Source organism: Triturus cristatus, chromosome 6, assembly GCF_964204655.1.
Source record: "Triturus cristatus chromosome 6, aTriCri1.1, whole genome shotgun sequence".
Lineage (NCBI taxonomy): Eukaryota > Metazoa > Chordata > Amphibia > Caudata > Salamandridae > Triturus > Triturus cristatus.
Window position 1 is genome coordinate 512,305,396 of NC_140589.1, and position 14,546 is coordinate 512,319,941.

The 14,546-nt window shown below is 46.8% G+C and overlaps 1 protein-coding gene across 5 annotated transcripts in view; it reads left to right on the plus strand.

The window, feature by feature from the left end:
* RIMS1 (regulating synaptic membrane exocytosis 1) overlaps window positions 1–14,546 on the plus strand; it is a 1,904,179-nt gene that overhangs the window by 933,590 nt on the left and 956,043 nt on the right. For all 5 annotated transcript variants that reach the window (XM_085610935.1, XM_085610937.1, XM_085610936.1 and 2 more), the window contains one exon: window positions 5,371–5,438. In XM_085610935.1, the coding sequence (XP_085467061.1) occupies window positions 5,371–5,438 (68 nt within the window). The remainder of the gene's footprint in view (window positions 1–5,370; window positions 5,439–14,546) is intronic.

Sequence of the window (14,546 nt, forward strand, 5' to 3'; positions counted from 1 at the left end):
GCCAGAGGTTTTTGTCCGTGACAGCTTCCTTCAAAGTCATCTATAACTTAGACATTCACATTAATGTGAAATCTCTCTGGAGCACCAGATATCGAAAGTATGGTATGTTATGTAAATTTGTAGAGCGCGGCTAATCACCCATGAGGGTATTCAGGTGCTGAGTAGGGCTAGCCTGAGGGAGGAGGAGAAGAAGAGCATGCCTGTTTTTTCTGGAAGAGCCATGTATTGATGTTCCTTCAGAAGTCCATGATTGAGGGGGAGGTTCTGATGTGTTTTGGGAGGTCTTTCTAAGTCTTGGAAGAGAGGTATGTGAAGGAGTGGCCTCTGCTTCTGGTCTTCTTTTTGCGCTCCTGCCTGGGATGTAGATCTGGTGGGTTGGTAGATGTTGAGGCCGCGGTTGAGGTAAGCTGAACAGGTGTTGTGGAGAGCTGCGTAGGCATGGATGAATAGCTTGAACCTCTGTAAATTACAAGAAAATCTAGAGCTACTGTTTCTAAACACAATCAAGGTAAAAGGCACCTATTATGAGAAACAGAGACATGTTGGTACAAAAATTGAAAAATACTGTTAATTATTATTATAATACAGTATTCTAGATACAGTGATATGTATCACTGTATCTATATTATAATTTTTTCAGAAGAATAAATGATCATTGTATATAATTTCCAATAGGATAAATATAATTAATTCTCATTTCGTACTCACACATCCTCATACATTCATTCATTTACACATCTCTCATAAAGACTAATAAAGGTGAAATCAACGACAATCATATACTGTACAAAAGAATAGTTATTCTGATATTGCAATGGTATCTATACATTTGTGGCCTAACCAATGTAAATATATTTCTACGTGCGTTTCGGCTGGTCGCCTTCCTTAGGAAGCCACAGAATGAACAAATTAGAATAATATCTGTGAACAACAAAGCAATCTTTAATTCTAGTTTGTGCTTCAAAACCTTTCTAAATCTCACCTATTAGGAAAAAAGATTAAAATAAAGATTAAAAACCGGTTTGTGCGGTTCTAGGGGGCGTGGCCTAGCGATCCATCATGGTGGACACGGGTTAGGCGAGCTCCGCTCAGCCTGAGCTAATTATCCTTTAAATGTCCTGCTTGTCTAGACACATTTGGTCTAAAAAATGTTCCAGGTTCACCGCACAGCGACGCAACCGATAACGAGGCACACAAGGGATTTGAGGCGGCGGCGGATGCGGTAGTGGCCTACTGTCTGGACGGCGTAGCAAACAAGGCCGAGATGGGGCCTCCTGGGCGGCGGCTGCAGCTGGGACTATCGCTCGCGGTGGCAATGGAGTGCTCTGCTGGAGGAAGGGCTGGTTTCGATCTGGACAGGCTCCTGGCAGTTGTTTGCGGGCGGAGGCGGCTGTGGAGTGACTTTGTGCGAGGCAGGGAAGACATCGGGTGTGGATCGGTGAGTGCGCCTCGCACTCTGGATCTCTCCCCCCCTACTGGAAGCATTGCATCCTGGCAGCTAGATCGGGATGCGCCGGGGGATAGCGGCCGCGCGGCGGACCAGGGTCTGCTACGGGTTGGTTGGATGGAACCTGGGTGAGAGCCCCAGGATTAACGAATTGTCCCCTCCACCTTTGTTTCAGTGCCTGTCCCTCTTTTACCTTTAAGTGTATTTGCTGAAGGTATGTAATGTTTGTATTATGTCTTTTTTTAGCTCTGCCTGTACTCTGTACTTTTTAATGGTCTTGCCGATTGTGCCAATGTTCCAAGTACTGATGGTGTATTTTCCAGGGGATCCCATACTATTTGGTGGTGGTATTATTAGTTATAGCCTTTGCTAATGCTAGTTGTGACACCTGTTTTCATATTCCTTCCAGTAGTATGGTAGTTAGAGAGCCCTATTGTGTTCTGCCCCCCTGGATATTGTGCCCCTGTGTAACTCACGGCCAGATGTAGAATACCCATGCGTTCGAATTTCTGTGCATAACACATAACACTAAACCTATACAGGGCCGGCTTTAGCGCTGCTGGAGCCCGGTGCGGCAATCACTTTTAGCGCCCCCCACACCCCATGTCCGCCTCCCCGGATTCTCTCACTACCACCGGGCAAATGTGCTTCTCATCTCTCCAATCATAAGTTATTGCTTAACACAGTGCCCACCACCCTAAGGTCAGCGCCCCCCTTCACAGGTCAGCGCCCAGTACAGCCGCACCAGTTTCACTGCCCTAAAGCCGGCCCCCCTATAAATAATCTTACTGTAAAGTTGCACTGTCACAAGCATGGTACTTTAACTGGTGTTTTCCATGTGGTATATGGCAAGATTTTCCCAAATATTGTTTTCCCTGTTCATCCCTCCTTTTTGTTTTTACTCGCCACCCCCATGCTTACCTCAGCCCTAATTTTAACAAGGAATCTTTGGCAACATTATTCTAAGTAGTATTGGAGAGATAAGTGGCCATTATTAAGACATCCTCCTCATGCCTGTGCCGTCAGTGATTGTAATGCTTTGGATGACCCCAACAAACGTAAGACTTGAATTACAGATTGTGGAACACACCTCACTTTTGTACACCCCCCTATTCAACCCTGCCCATGAGAAATCTGAGCATCGGCTGTCGTCAAACTTGGCTGTATTCTCTAACATTCAGTTCATTGATGTTCCATTTTGATGCACTAAGCTTATGAGCAAGGAGGTGTATCTTGATGCTCAATGTTACAATACGTCTTTAACTGTTTGTGGTGTTATCACTGGTAAGTGTCGGAAGTCATCACTCATATCTGTTGTAGCTGAGTCTTCATCTGAGTTCTCATTTGATGGGTATTTCTGTGCCCACGCATTGTTGCTGCAGGGGCCAGAGCCGCTCTGTGTTTTCATGTGCTTGTGATCTTGTGTGAGTAGTAACTGCTGCTCAGGTCTTTGCTGCTGTATCTGTCCTACAGGAGTCTTCCGTCCTGATACTGAGGAAATTGTCAGGCTGCTATGGTGCTTTGTACTAGCATGGTCAATCCACTCGCATGCTTCTTCAGAAGTAGTGGAGAAACAAGTTTGATTGCATCTATTACTCACAAGTCTTGGCGGAAATATTAAAGCATACTTATGCCCTAGTTACCTCAGTTCCTTCTTGATGGTCAGAAATGAAGATCAACAGCATTCCACGGCAAATCTAAAATCTGGGGAGATAATCACTTATGAGGCCTTCACCACCAGTGGCACGATCTTCCTAGTGTACTGCAATTTGGCATCATGGTCACTATAGTCTAATATTCTCGCTATCATTAGACGCGGAGCAGCACTCATAGGGGGATGCTTTGCTGGTATCCAGTGTGCCATCCCATCACGATGTAAGGAAACAGTGTCTGTGGAGTCAATACTTCCTTAAGCCATTTCTCATTGAACACTTTTGGGTTGTTGCCCTCCACTTTTACTTTTATAATACTCAGGCTGTTGCAGTGGGCTCACCATCCCGGTTGTCCGCACAGTCTTGTAAATAAAGGATTTGATTTTTAAGTTCTTGGATCTGAGTAATGGTTTCAATTACTTGTGGGGCCAATTCAGTAAGGGCTAGTTCATTATGCAGGACTCTTTCTTTGAGTTTACGCTGATGCTCTTGTTCCAAGTTAAGGTCCATGGTAACTGCATGTATTTTTGCCTCTAAAGCCAACCTGGTGTCTCTAAAAGCAGTCAATGTTTGATCTAGCTTGTTGGCCGTAGTGTTCAATTCTCCATTTAGTTTCATATTTGTGAGTGCAGTACAGCAGTCCTCAACTTCAGTCAGTCTTTCTATCTTTCTGCCTTGGGTAGCACTTAGCCGCTGCCAGTTTGTGGTTTTACCATTGATGTTACTGACCAGTATCCTATCCTTGAGCACAACCAATAGTTAAAGTGCTGGTACAGTAATTTGTGTTGTTTAGTGTCCTTGAAGTACCCTGCTGAGCACCCTCAAGTAGCCGTAGAACAACTAGTATCACCTAGGGCTTGCATGGGCAGTTATCTTCTTTTAGAGTCTCAACCACAAACATACTGCATTTGCTTCTCCTCTGTAATGTGATGATGGTGTGCAATGGGGTATTCTATCTCCTGAACCCACCTCCGTTCCTTCTAATTGAGTCAGTGGAACACAGCCACATTTTAGGGTCTCTTTCGCCTCTTATCTGCACTCTGTATTCCTGGTCCACTTTAATTTATGTGTTTTCTGGACTCTGAATAGCACACATCACATTGGCCACTCTGTGAATGCCAAGAACCTGCCTCTGTGTCTCCAAATTGCCTTGAGTGGTATAGTTTGTGTACGGGTATGTCACCAAGGAAAACTGGGCTTACCCCATTTTGCTCATACTTACTCTGCAGTAAACAGGTATTTTGGTGTTCTTGACCTCTCCACAGATCAGGGGGGGGCACTACACAGTTGCAGATATTCTCTGGTTGCTCCTCCCTCTTCTGTAGATCGTGCTGATGGGGTCTCAGGGCTCATGCCGACCTACTCGATATTCAGGTCTGGTTGTCCCCCTCCTTGGCGTGTGGGCCCAATGCCCTCGGCGCGGCCTCCATGAGCGTCCACAGCCCCTTGTGCCCTTTCTTCCCCTCTCGGGGTGAACTGATAAGGACTTCTGTTGTAGACGGCAGTCAATGGTCCCACCCATAGAATTGTCACTGAGGCCTGCTCCCATCCTGGACCAGCCCATCTCTCTGCAAAGTCTCGGAACAAAGATCTTCATCACAGTTCCCGCCCATTTAGCTACTTCCCAGGCCCAGGCACAACCACTTTTGCATTCGCACTATCCTCCTCCCTCAATCATATCGCTGATGCTGGCCCTCTCGATGTGAACTGAAGTTGGTGATTCCAGACAAGAGGGTGTCATAGTGATCATTATTTGATAGCAGCAGCCATCTTTGGGATAATTGTTTTCTCCTCTCCAGAATGTGTTTCCCTGGGGTTGCTTTCTGATACAGTTGTCTGATCATAGTTTGTGAACACGTGACCCTGTACAAAGTAATGGCACTTTATCATGTAGATGGGCTGTAGAAGTGTAGATTTTTGTTGCATATTGGAGTGGGGCACCAGAGCGCTATAGTATTATACTTTGTCACGTTCCCCCATCGATGATGAATGACTTAATAACAAGGTTTAAACTGTAAAAGACATTTAAGCTATATGAAGATGGCCTGACATGTTCAACAATGCATGTATAGAAGAGAGCTTTTACAAAGATATTGACAAGTGGTAATGGTGGATGTGTAAAACGTTCTCTAACTAAAGATTTTTGGTCTATGCTAATGTCATTTCTCACAAAACTACAAGCCTTCAACTTTTGTGAAACATTCTGATGAGCAAATGTCTGATGGTGAGAATTACCTGTATCAACTCAGTTCTTTATTTTTTCTCCTTTAGGTGATTTGGAATATTATTGGCTGGATCCTGCCACATGGCACAGCAGGGAGACGTCCCCAATTAGTTCGGTAAGAAAATTCTGGCTTCTAAGTTTCTACAAAATGTCATTCTATACAACTGATACCACAAAGTTGAAACGTTTGATGTACCCTCATGTACCTTACTTCTCTGAATAACACTGTAAGATGTTTTATATAAAAATATATATATTACCAGAGTAGGTCACCACTGGGTAGTTATAGTTAGAACCACGTTTCCATTGGAAATCGATTTTTTTGGTTTTCTAATAACTTTGGCCCCGTTTAATGAATCCACACAAACCTTTCTGTAAAAAGTGTCATCCATCTCAGATTCTTGTGCTTGAAAGTTTCATGGTGATTCATCAAGTGATGGCCAAGAAAAAGGGGGTGCCAAAATGCATTTTCCTAAAGCAGTTTTCCACAGAAAAAATGAACAGCGATACCACAAAGATTTATTTCAGGGAATTACACAATATTCAGCAGAAAACTAGATCTTAATCTAAAAAGCGTGCTTTTTGTGATTTGTTTTAAATCTGGGATTAGGCACGGTAGGGCATCAGACATGTCAGAGCTTCACTAGTGGTGTAAATACATTCCACGTGGATTCATTGCATGCATAGTCGCCTTTTAATGAATATCACGCAAATCGTCATGGTGATAGGTACGTACGGTTTGTCCAGCATGTCCTAGGTGTGTCTATAAATATATATTTTTTAAAAATAATAAAAAACAGTGGCCGGCCCTGGGGATTGGGGTCAAAAAAATATAATTAGGAGACAGGCCCTGGGGGATGGGGTCATCAGGGCCAATAAATTAGAATAAGAAGGGGAACCACACAGCCGCCCTTCTTAAAAAAGCAAAATAAATAAAAGACTGGCATCGTGCCGGAGGCCATGCCCCCTCCGTGCAGCACTCTGCAAATGCACCCCCAACAGCCATCTCCAGTATGCGCCAGGGAGCTGCGCTGCAGACAGGTGTTCTGAGACCAAGCTCCTTTTTACACCTCTCTGCAACGCAGCTCTGTGGCGCTTACTGGAGGTACCTAGTGGTCTAGTTTGACCCTAGGGACCCTTAGGATTAAAGGGGACTTAATCTCTCAATTTAGAACAGCCACAGGGCGCGTTTACACAGTGGTGAAGGGAGGGGACGGGGCCTGAGGTGACGTGTGCAAACACGCACTATGGTACGTTTTAAATTGGAGATATCATTTCCCTTCAATACTGAGGGCCCCTGGGGGCTAACTAGCCCACCAAGTGCTTTCAGTAAGCGCCACTGAGCTGCATTGCAGAGAGGTGGTCCAGGCCGTGCCACTTTTTACACCTCTCTGCAACGCAGCTCTGTGGCACTTACTGGAGGTACCTAGTGGGCTAGTTGGACCCTAGGGACCCTCAGGATTCAAATGAGCTTAATCTCCCAACTAAAAACGGACACAGGGCGTGTTTACACAGTGGTGAAGGGAGGGGACGGGGCCTGAGTTAACGTGTGCAAAAACGCCCTGTGGCCTGTTTTAAGAGGTAGTTTTATTCCCATGCCCCATTATATACTAGGGGCTTACAGAGGAGGTCATGCTAATCACAGGGGGACCCCAACGCATAATGTTCCCTAGTGTATGTAGGTGTTTTCACTGTATTCTAAGTGTCTTTTAACATAGCACTGGCTCTAGGACTGGTTAGTCAGACTCAGTTACCACCAGTATCCGTCTGAAAAAGTTGAGGGTACAGGATGATTTTGCAACAAGGCTTCTTTCTGCTCTTCTTTTTGTTCTTTCTGCACGTTATCCTTCTTCCTGCACTTATCTTCGTATTTGAGGACTTCTGTTGCTTCTTTCTGCACGTCTTTTGTTTCTTTCAGTGCATTTTTTCTTCTTTCTTCACAAAAACCTTTGAAATTCACAGAAAAAACCACAGGTTTCAGGCACATTATAGTTAGGAATTAGCATTTTAAAAACCTCAGAAATTCACTGAAAAACCATAGGTTTCAGGGGTGTTATAGTTAGCTGGACTTTTCACTAGTACAAAACCATTGAAATTCCCCCGTTATAGTTAGTTCAGCTAACTATAACTCGCGCGTCCGCAATGCACTGCTGATGACGTCACATATTACATCACTCATGACATGGTCAGTGACATCACTCATGACATCACTGATGACATCTCAAATGACATCACTGATGACATCATCCTTGTGATAGAGTGGCAGACCTCCTCTCACCCTAATATAACCTTTGATACACACATTCAAAAATAGAGACTAAAATTTACAATGGACATACCAATACCAGTTACAACAACCTCTTCAGTAATTCTAAGATCCACATACACATCCACTCATTCACCAACAGTCCTATACAGTCACTCATACATGTACTCACTCATCATATGTACTCATACACCTATACATCCTGTTACACAATGCCACTCATCCATAGAGTTACTCACACACATAGTCACTCGTGCTAATAAAGAATCAAACATACATTTACTTGCATATACAGTTATACACACACCACCACACTTACTTCTACGGAAACTTACACATACTTAGTCTTTTAAACAATCACTTATAGAAACACATACTTATTCATACAGGAACTCTTTCAATCTCTCACTCTCACATATACTCACATATATACACCAATAGTCACATATACTAGTTTAAAACATATGTAGTTACTCATAAAGACACTATTGAGACAGTCATTCACTCACTAACACACCCATACACACACTCATCCACCCATACAGTCCTGCACACATGCTGTGTTCAACACATACAAACAGTGAGTCACTCATTCATGCACCTATGCACTACGTAATACCCCCCACCGAACCATGCAGACACTCAGACTGATACTCAAAAAACCAACTAATAACCTATATAGACACCCATGTAGCTACTCACCAACCCATGCAGCCACTTATACACAAAGTAAGAGACTGATACAGATATTTACATATTTAAACATTACTCACTAAGCCATGTATTCACTATGATACACTTAATCAGTCAGTTACACAATCAATTTTTCAAAAACAAATCATCCATTTAGACACTTATATACCCATTTATTCTTCCATCGACCTTGAGATATACATATATAAAACATATTTAATTTTCAGAAAAACACACATTCACTGGATAATGTCATCAGTGATGTCATTTGAGATGTCATCAGTGATGTCATGAGTGATGTCACTGACCATGTCATGAGTGATGTAATATGTGACGTCATCAGCAGTGCATTGCGGGCGCGCGAGTTATAGTTAGCTGAACTAACTATAACGGGGGAATTTCAATGGTTTTGTACAAGTGAAAAGTCCAGCTAACTATAACAACCCTGAAACCTATGGTTTTTTCAGTGAATATATATATATATATATATACATACATAGGATAAATCTAAGTTATAGGTAGTAAAACGTTATGTATTCTTTCTATACAAACCCTACTTGAATGATTCAACCTTTGAACATTCTGAAGTTATAGTTATAAATTACATTGGACCCTGATTTCCTAAGTGAGAATCAATGTTTTTCCTGCCCATTGTGTAACTTCCATCTGGCACAAGTTGGTGTTGGGGTTGCCCCTGTTGAATTAAGTAAACCCATGCCTTCCCTTTTAGAGCTTTTGGCTCAGGGATACCTTATTAATGCCAGATCATTGATTAAAAACAAGATTGCTTTTAGGGATTTTGTCTCTTTGCGTAAACCTGACTAGATGTTTATTACAGAGACCTGGGCAAGGGACTGCTCTGGTCCTGATCTTGTTGAAGCTATACCCTGTGGCTACAGTTTAGCCAGGCTGGATAGGCTAAGTAAAATGGGAGGGGGATTGGGCATTCTATATAGAGATACTTACATATGTCGTACTGAGCCACTTACCACACCCGCTGATTACTATCAGGCACTATATTTCTCAATAAATGTTCTCCCTACCGAAAGTTTTTCAGGCGTTCTATCCTATCGGGCTCCTGGCTCTAGATCCTCTTTTAGCCAAGAGTTTGGTAATCTATTGGAACCTTACCTGTCAAGATCTAACCTGACAGTGTTGGGTGATTTTAATTTTCATTTAGACAAACTCTTATGGAAAGACACCCAATCTCTTCTGGATACACTAGGCCGTGCTGGGCTCTCACAGTTGGTGACTAGTTCCACTCATACTGCCGGTCATGTATTGGACGGCATTTTTTCTAATGACCCTCGGATTGAGGTGGGACCACCTTTACCCCTCTCTTGGTCAGATCATTATGTGATCCCTATTAAACTTAAGACCTCAGTATTAAATGCTGCTCCAGTTGATAAAAGAACTGGTGAGGAGAAGAAAAATCTGAGTCGTGTTAGTAAGGATGATCTTGCTAAACACCTTTTGACTTTCCAATTTGCCGACCACTCAAATGTCAACTTAGTTGCAGATGAACTGTCTAGAGGGTTGTTAGGAGCCCTAGATACATTGGCTCCTATTACAAAACACTATGTAGCAAGAAAAAAACCTTCAGCTACATGGTACTCTGATAATCTCAGAAAGTTGAGACAATCCTGCCGCAAACAAGAAAGAATTTGGCGCACAGATTTGGCGCCGGCGGGCAGAGAGTTCCCAAACAAAGCTTAAGAGTCTATAAAGCAGCCATTATGGAAGAAAAAAGATTGTATTATTCCAAGATCACTGAATCTATTAAATCTTCGAGAGTCCTTTTTAAGGTCATTAGCTCTCTCGTTTCTCCTCCTGTTGCTGACTCAACTGAATGTTCTCAAGTATTCTGTGACAGAATGGCCAATTTCTTCCTTACTAAGATCACAGATATATATTCCCTGCTGGAGGCCTCTAATGCTGGGAAAGCTATGTTTGCTACCTCTACAACTGATCTTAATGCCTTACCATCTATGGAAGATGAACCAAAGCTACTTACCTTTGCTTGTATTTCATCCGAAATAACAGATCATCTATTAGAAAGGGTCACCTTTAGATACATGCCCCCTAAAAATCCCCATCTCACCTCAGTACTTAATATGGCCATTACTAAGGAGCAGTATCCAATTCTTTGGATAACTGCTGTGGTTAGACCTCTTCTAAAAAAGCCATCACTGGATCCCATGGAATTAAAAAACTATCGTCCCATTTCTTTACTCCAAGCTCCAGCTAAGATTATGAAAAGATACCTGAATTCTCATTTTAGCACATATTTACTGGACCATCAGTTGCTGGATGGCTCACAGCATGGCTTTAGGAGCCATCATAGCACTGAATCAGCGCTAACAGCGGTTTTTGATAACATCCGGGTCCAGGTTGATGCAGGGTATACTACCCTGCTGATCCTGCTTGACTTTACCGCCGCATTTGACAACCTGTCTCCTTTGAGGCTAGTAGAACGCCTGAAGGAGATAGGGGGGTGACCTGACCTGACCCTGGTCAGTGACGGTCGCTCTCCACCCGCCGCGCGGCTCTCCGTGAGTGTGCCTGTTCTCCCTACCTGCCTCTACCTGCTCGCTACCAGTGCTTGTTTTTGTTTCGTTCTCGCCGTCTTTCCGTCTTTTCTCGCCCTCCCCGCTCCCTGCAGCTGCTCCCCTGTGGCCCCGCCCCCCCTTTTGCCTTCTGTACCCCGATCCCCTCCCCGCGCCACCCCGCTCCCGCCTTCCAGCTGCTCCTCCCTCCCTCCGGATACTTAAGGTGTTCCAGCGCGACGGGGAGCTGTGACCTGACCTGACCCTGGTCGGTGACGGTCGCTCCACCCGCCGCGCGGCTCTCCGTGAGTGTGCCCCGTCTCCCTACCTGCCTCTACCTGCTCGCTACCAGTGCTTGTTTTTGTTTCGTTCTCGCCGTCTTTCCGTCTTTCTCGCCCTCCCCGCTCCCTGCCGCTGCTCCCCTGCGGCCCCGCCCCCCCTTTTGCCTTCTGTACCCCGATCCCCTCCCCGCGCCACCCCGCTCCCGCCTCCCAGCTGCTCCTCCCTCCCTCCGGATACTTAAGGTGTTCCAGCGCGACGGGGAGCTGTGACCTGACCTGACCCTGGTCGGTGACACTCGCTCCACCCGCCGCGCGGCTCTCTGTGAGTGTGCCCGGTCTCCCTACCTGCCTCTACCTGCTCACTACCAGTGCTTGTTTTTGTTTCGTTCTCGCCGTCTTTCCGTCTTTTCTCGCCCTCCCCGCTCCCTGCCGCTGCTCCCCTGCGGCCCCGCCCCCCCTTTTGCCTTCTGTACCCCGATCCCCACCCCGCGCCACCCCGCTCCTGCCTCCCAGCTGCTCCTCCCTCCCACTCCACCCCTCCAACTACGCCATTTATGGCGGAGTCCGCGCGTACGCGCCGATTGTGCGCCGAAGGCGCGCCAAAGGCAAGCACGTCTACGCCCGTCCGCGCCTGGACCGCGCCAGGACCCCTGGTCCTCTCCGACGCCAGACCACACGACGGACCTACGATGCCGCCACCCTCAACGCACTCAACGCCGGCCGAACCCCCGCCTGCTACCAAGCCACCCCGAAAAAAACACACGAACCCTTCACCTGCCAAGCCTGCAAATTCACCTGCCTCCGGACCTGCACCGCACCCGCCAAGCCAAGCACCAGCAGCAACCACCTCAAGTGCATCCTGCTCAACACCCGCTCCGTCCACAGACACGCCGTCGAACTCTGGAACCTGCTCGACACATCGCCAGATGTCGCCTTCCTGACGGAAACCTGGATGAACGCCTCCTCAGCGCCCGACATCGCCATCGCCATCCCGGACGGATACAAGATCACCCGGAGGGACCGCGTCAACCAAACTGGAGGAGGCATCGCCATCATACACAAGAACACCATCCGCATCACGACCAGCTCCGACGACACCTTCACCGCCGCCGAACACCTCCACTTCCAGATACACACCGACCCCAAGACCACACTCAGAGGCACCCTCATCTACAGACCCCCGGGACCACGCACACAATTCAGCGAAGACATCACAGACTTCATCAGCCCGCACGCCCTCCCCTCCGCTGACTACATCCTCCTAGGGGACCTCAACCTCAACTTCCACCTGGAGAACAACAAGGACAGCAACACCACCACCCTGCTGGACAACCTTGCCATCCTCGGTCTCAAGCAGTAGGAGCTGAGCGGAGCGCCCCATTTGTTTTGAAAATTTCGCGAGGATTCGTCAACCGGCGCCAAAGTTATTCAAAATAGAATTTTGAGATTTCCTATGGAAACACGATCCTAACTATAACTATCTGGCGACCGCCAGTAGATAATATATATACATCTTGAAAATCTTGTTGGCGGCATCTGAAGAAGTTTGATTACGAAACGCGTCATGCCGTATGCCGATGATTTTAAATAAAGCACAGTTTCCTTGAATCCCGTGTGTGCTCCACTTCCTTGTGAGGTCGAGGGAGTGTGGAGTGAATGTTTGAGGTGCGGCCACTAGCACCTATGGAGCGCCCATCCCCCAAGTGTCCGACGGATTCTGTGGCAACTCTTTGGTGAAAACTAAAAACTTTTTGGTAACGCCGGACCGCCGCACACCCGGACTATGCCCAGCTGTCAACCAATGGACTACGACTTCGTGGGAATACATCGCTTACCTAAGTGGTGTCTTCAGGCTTGATTCGGGATCCCAGCGGTGGGGTGAGGGACCTGGGGAGCTGCCTTTCGGCCCACAACAAAGACAACCAAGGATAACATGGGGTGAGGGGAGCAGACACGCCCACTCGGGCTAGTACTCACGTTTGGTGCCTGTTCCGCTCGGACTCAGATTCCTGGGTTCGGGCTTTCCCGTGTATTACAACGCCAGCGATGCCTCAGCCAATAGCATGGGGGCATGCAGCTTCAAAAGGTGGGCTGGGACATCTTGAAAATCTTGTTGGTGGCATCTGAAGAAGTTTGATTACGAAACGCGTCATGCCGTATGCCGATGATTTTAAATAAAGCACAGTTTCCTTGAATCCCGTGTGTGCTCCACTTCCTTGTGAGGTCGAGGGAGTGTGGAGTGAATGTTTGAGGTGCGGCCACTAGCACCTATGGAGCGCCCACCCCCCAAGTGTCCGACGGATTCTGTGGCAACTCTTTGGTGAAAACTAAAAACTTTTTGGTAACGCCGGACCGCCGCACACCCGGACTATGCCCAGCTGTCAACCAATGGACTACGACTTCGTGGGAATACATCGCTTACCTAAGTGGTGTCTTCAGGCTTGATTCGGGATCCCAGCGGTGGGGTGAGGGACCTGGGGAGCTGCCTTTCGGCCCACAACAAAGACAACCAAGGCTAACATGGGGTGAGGGGAGCAGACACCGCCCACTCGGGCTAGTACTCACGTTTGGTGCCTGTTCCGCTCGGACTCAGATTCCTGGGTTCGGGCTTTCCCGTGTATTACAACGCCAGCGATGCCTCAGCCAATAGCATGGGGGCATGCAGCTTCAAAAGGTGGGCTGGGACATCTTGAAAATCTTGTTGGCGGCATCTGAAGAAGTTTGATTACGAAACGCGTCATGCCGTATGCCGATGATTTTAAATAAAGCACAGTTTCCTTGAATCCCGTGTGTGCTCCACTTCCTTGTGAGGTCGAGGGAGTGTGGAGTGAATGTTTGAGGTGCGGCCACTAGCACCTATGGAGCGCCCACCCCCCAAGTGTCCGACGGATTCTGTGGCAACTCTTTGGTGAAAACTAAAAACTTTTTGGTAACGCCGGACCGCCGCACACCCGGACTATGCCCAGCTGTCAACCAATGGACTACGACTTCGTGGGAATACATCGCTTACCTAAGTGGTGTCTTCAGGCTTGATTCGGGATCCCAGCGGTGGGGTGAGGGACCTGGGGAGCTGCCTTTCGGCCCACAACAAAGACAACCAAGGCTAACATGGGGTGAGGGGAGCAGACACCGCCCACTCGGGCTAGTACTCACGTTTGGTGCCTGTTCCGCTCGGACTCAGATTCCTGGGTTCGGGCTTTCCCGTGTATTACAACGCCAGTGATGCCTCAGCCAATAGCATGGGGGCATGCAGCTTCAAAAGGTGGGCTGGGACATCTTGAAAATCTTGTTGGCGGCATCTGAAGAAGTTTGATTACGAAACGCGTCATGCCGTATGCCGATGATTTTAAATAAAGCACAGTTTCCTTGAATCCCGTGTGTGCTCCACTTCCTTGTGAGGTTGAGGGAGTGTGGAGTGAATATATATATATATATAT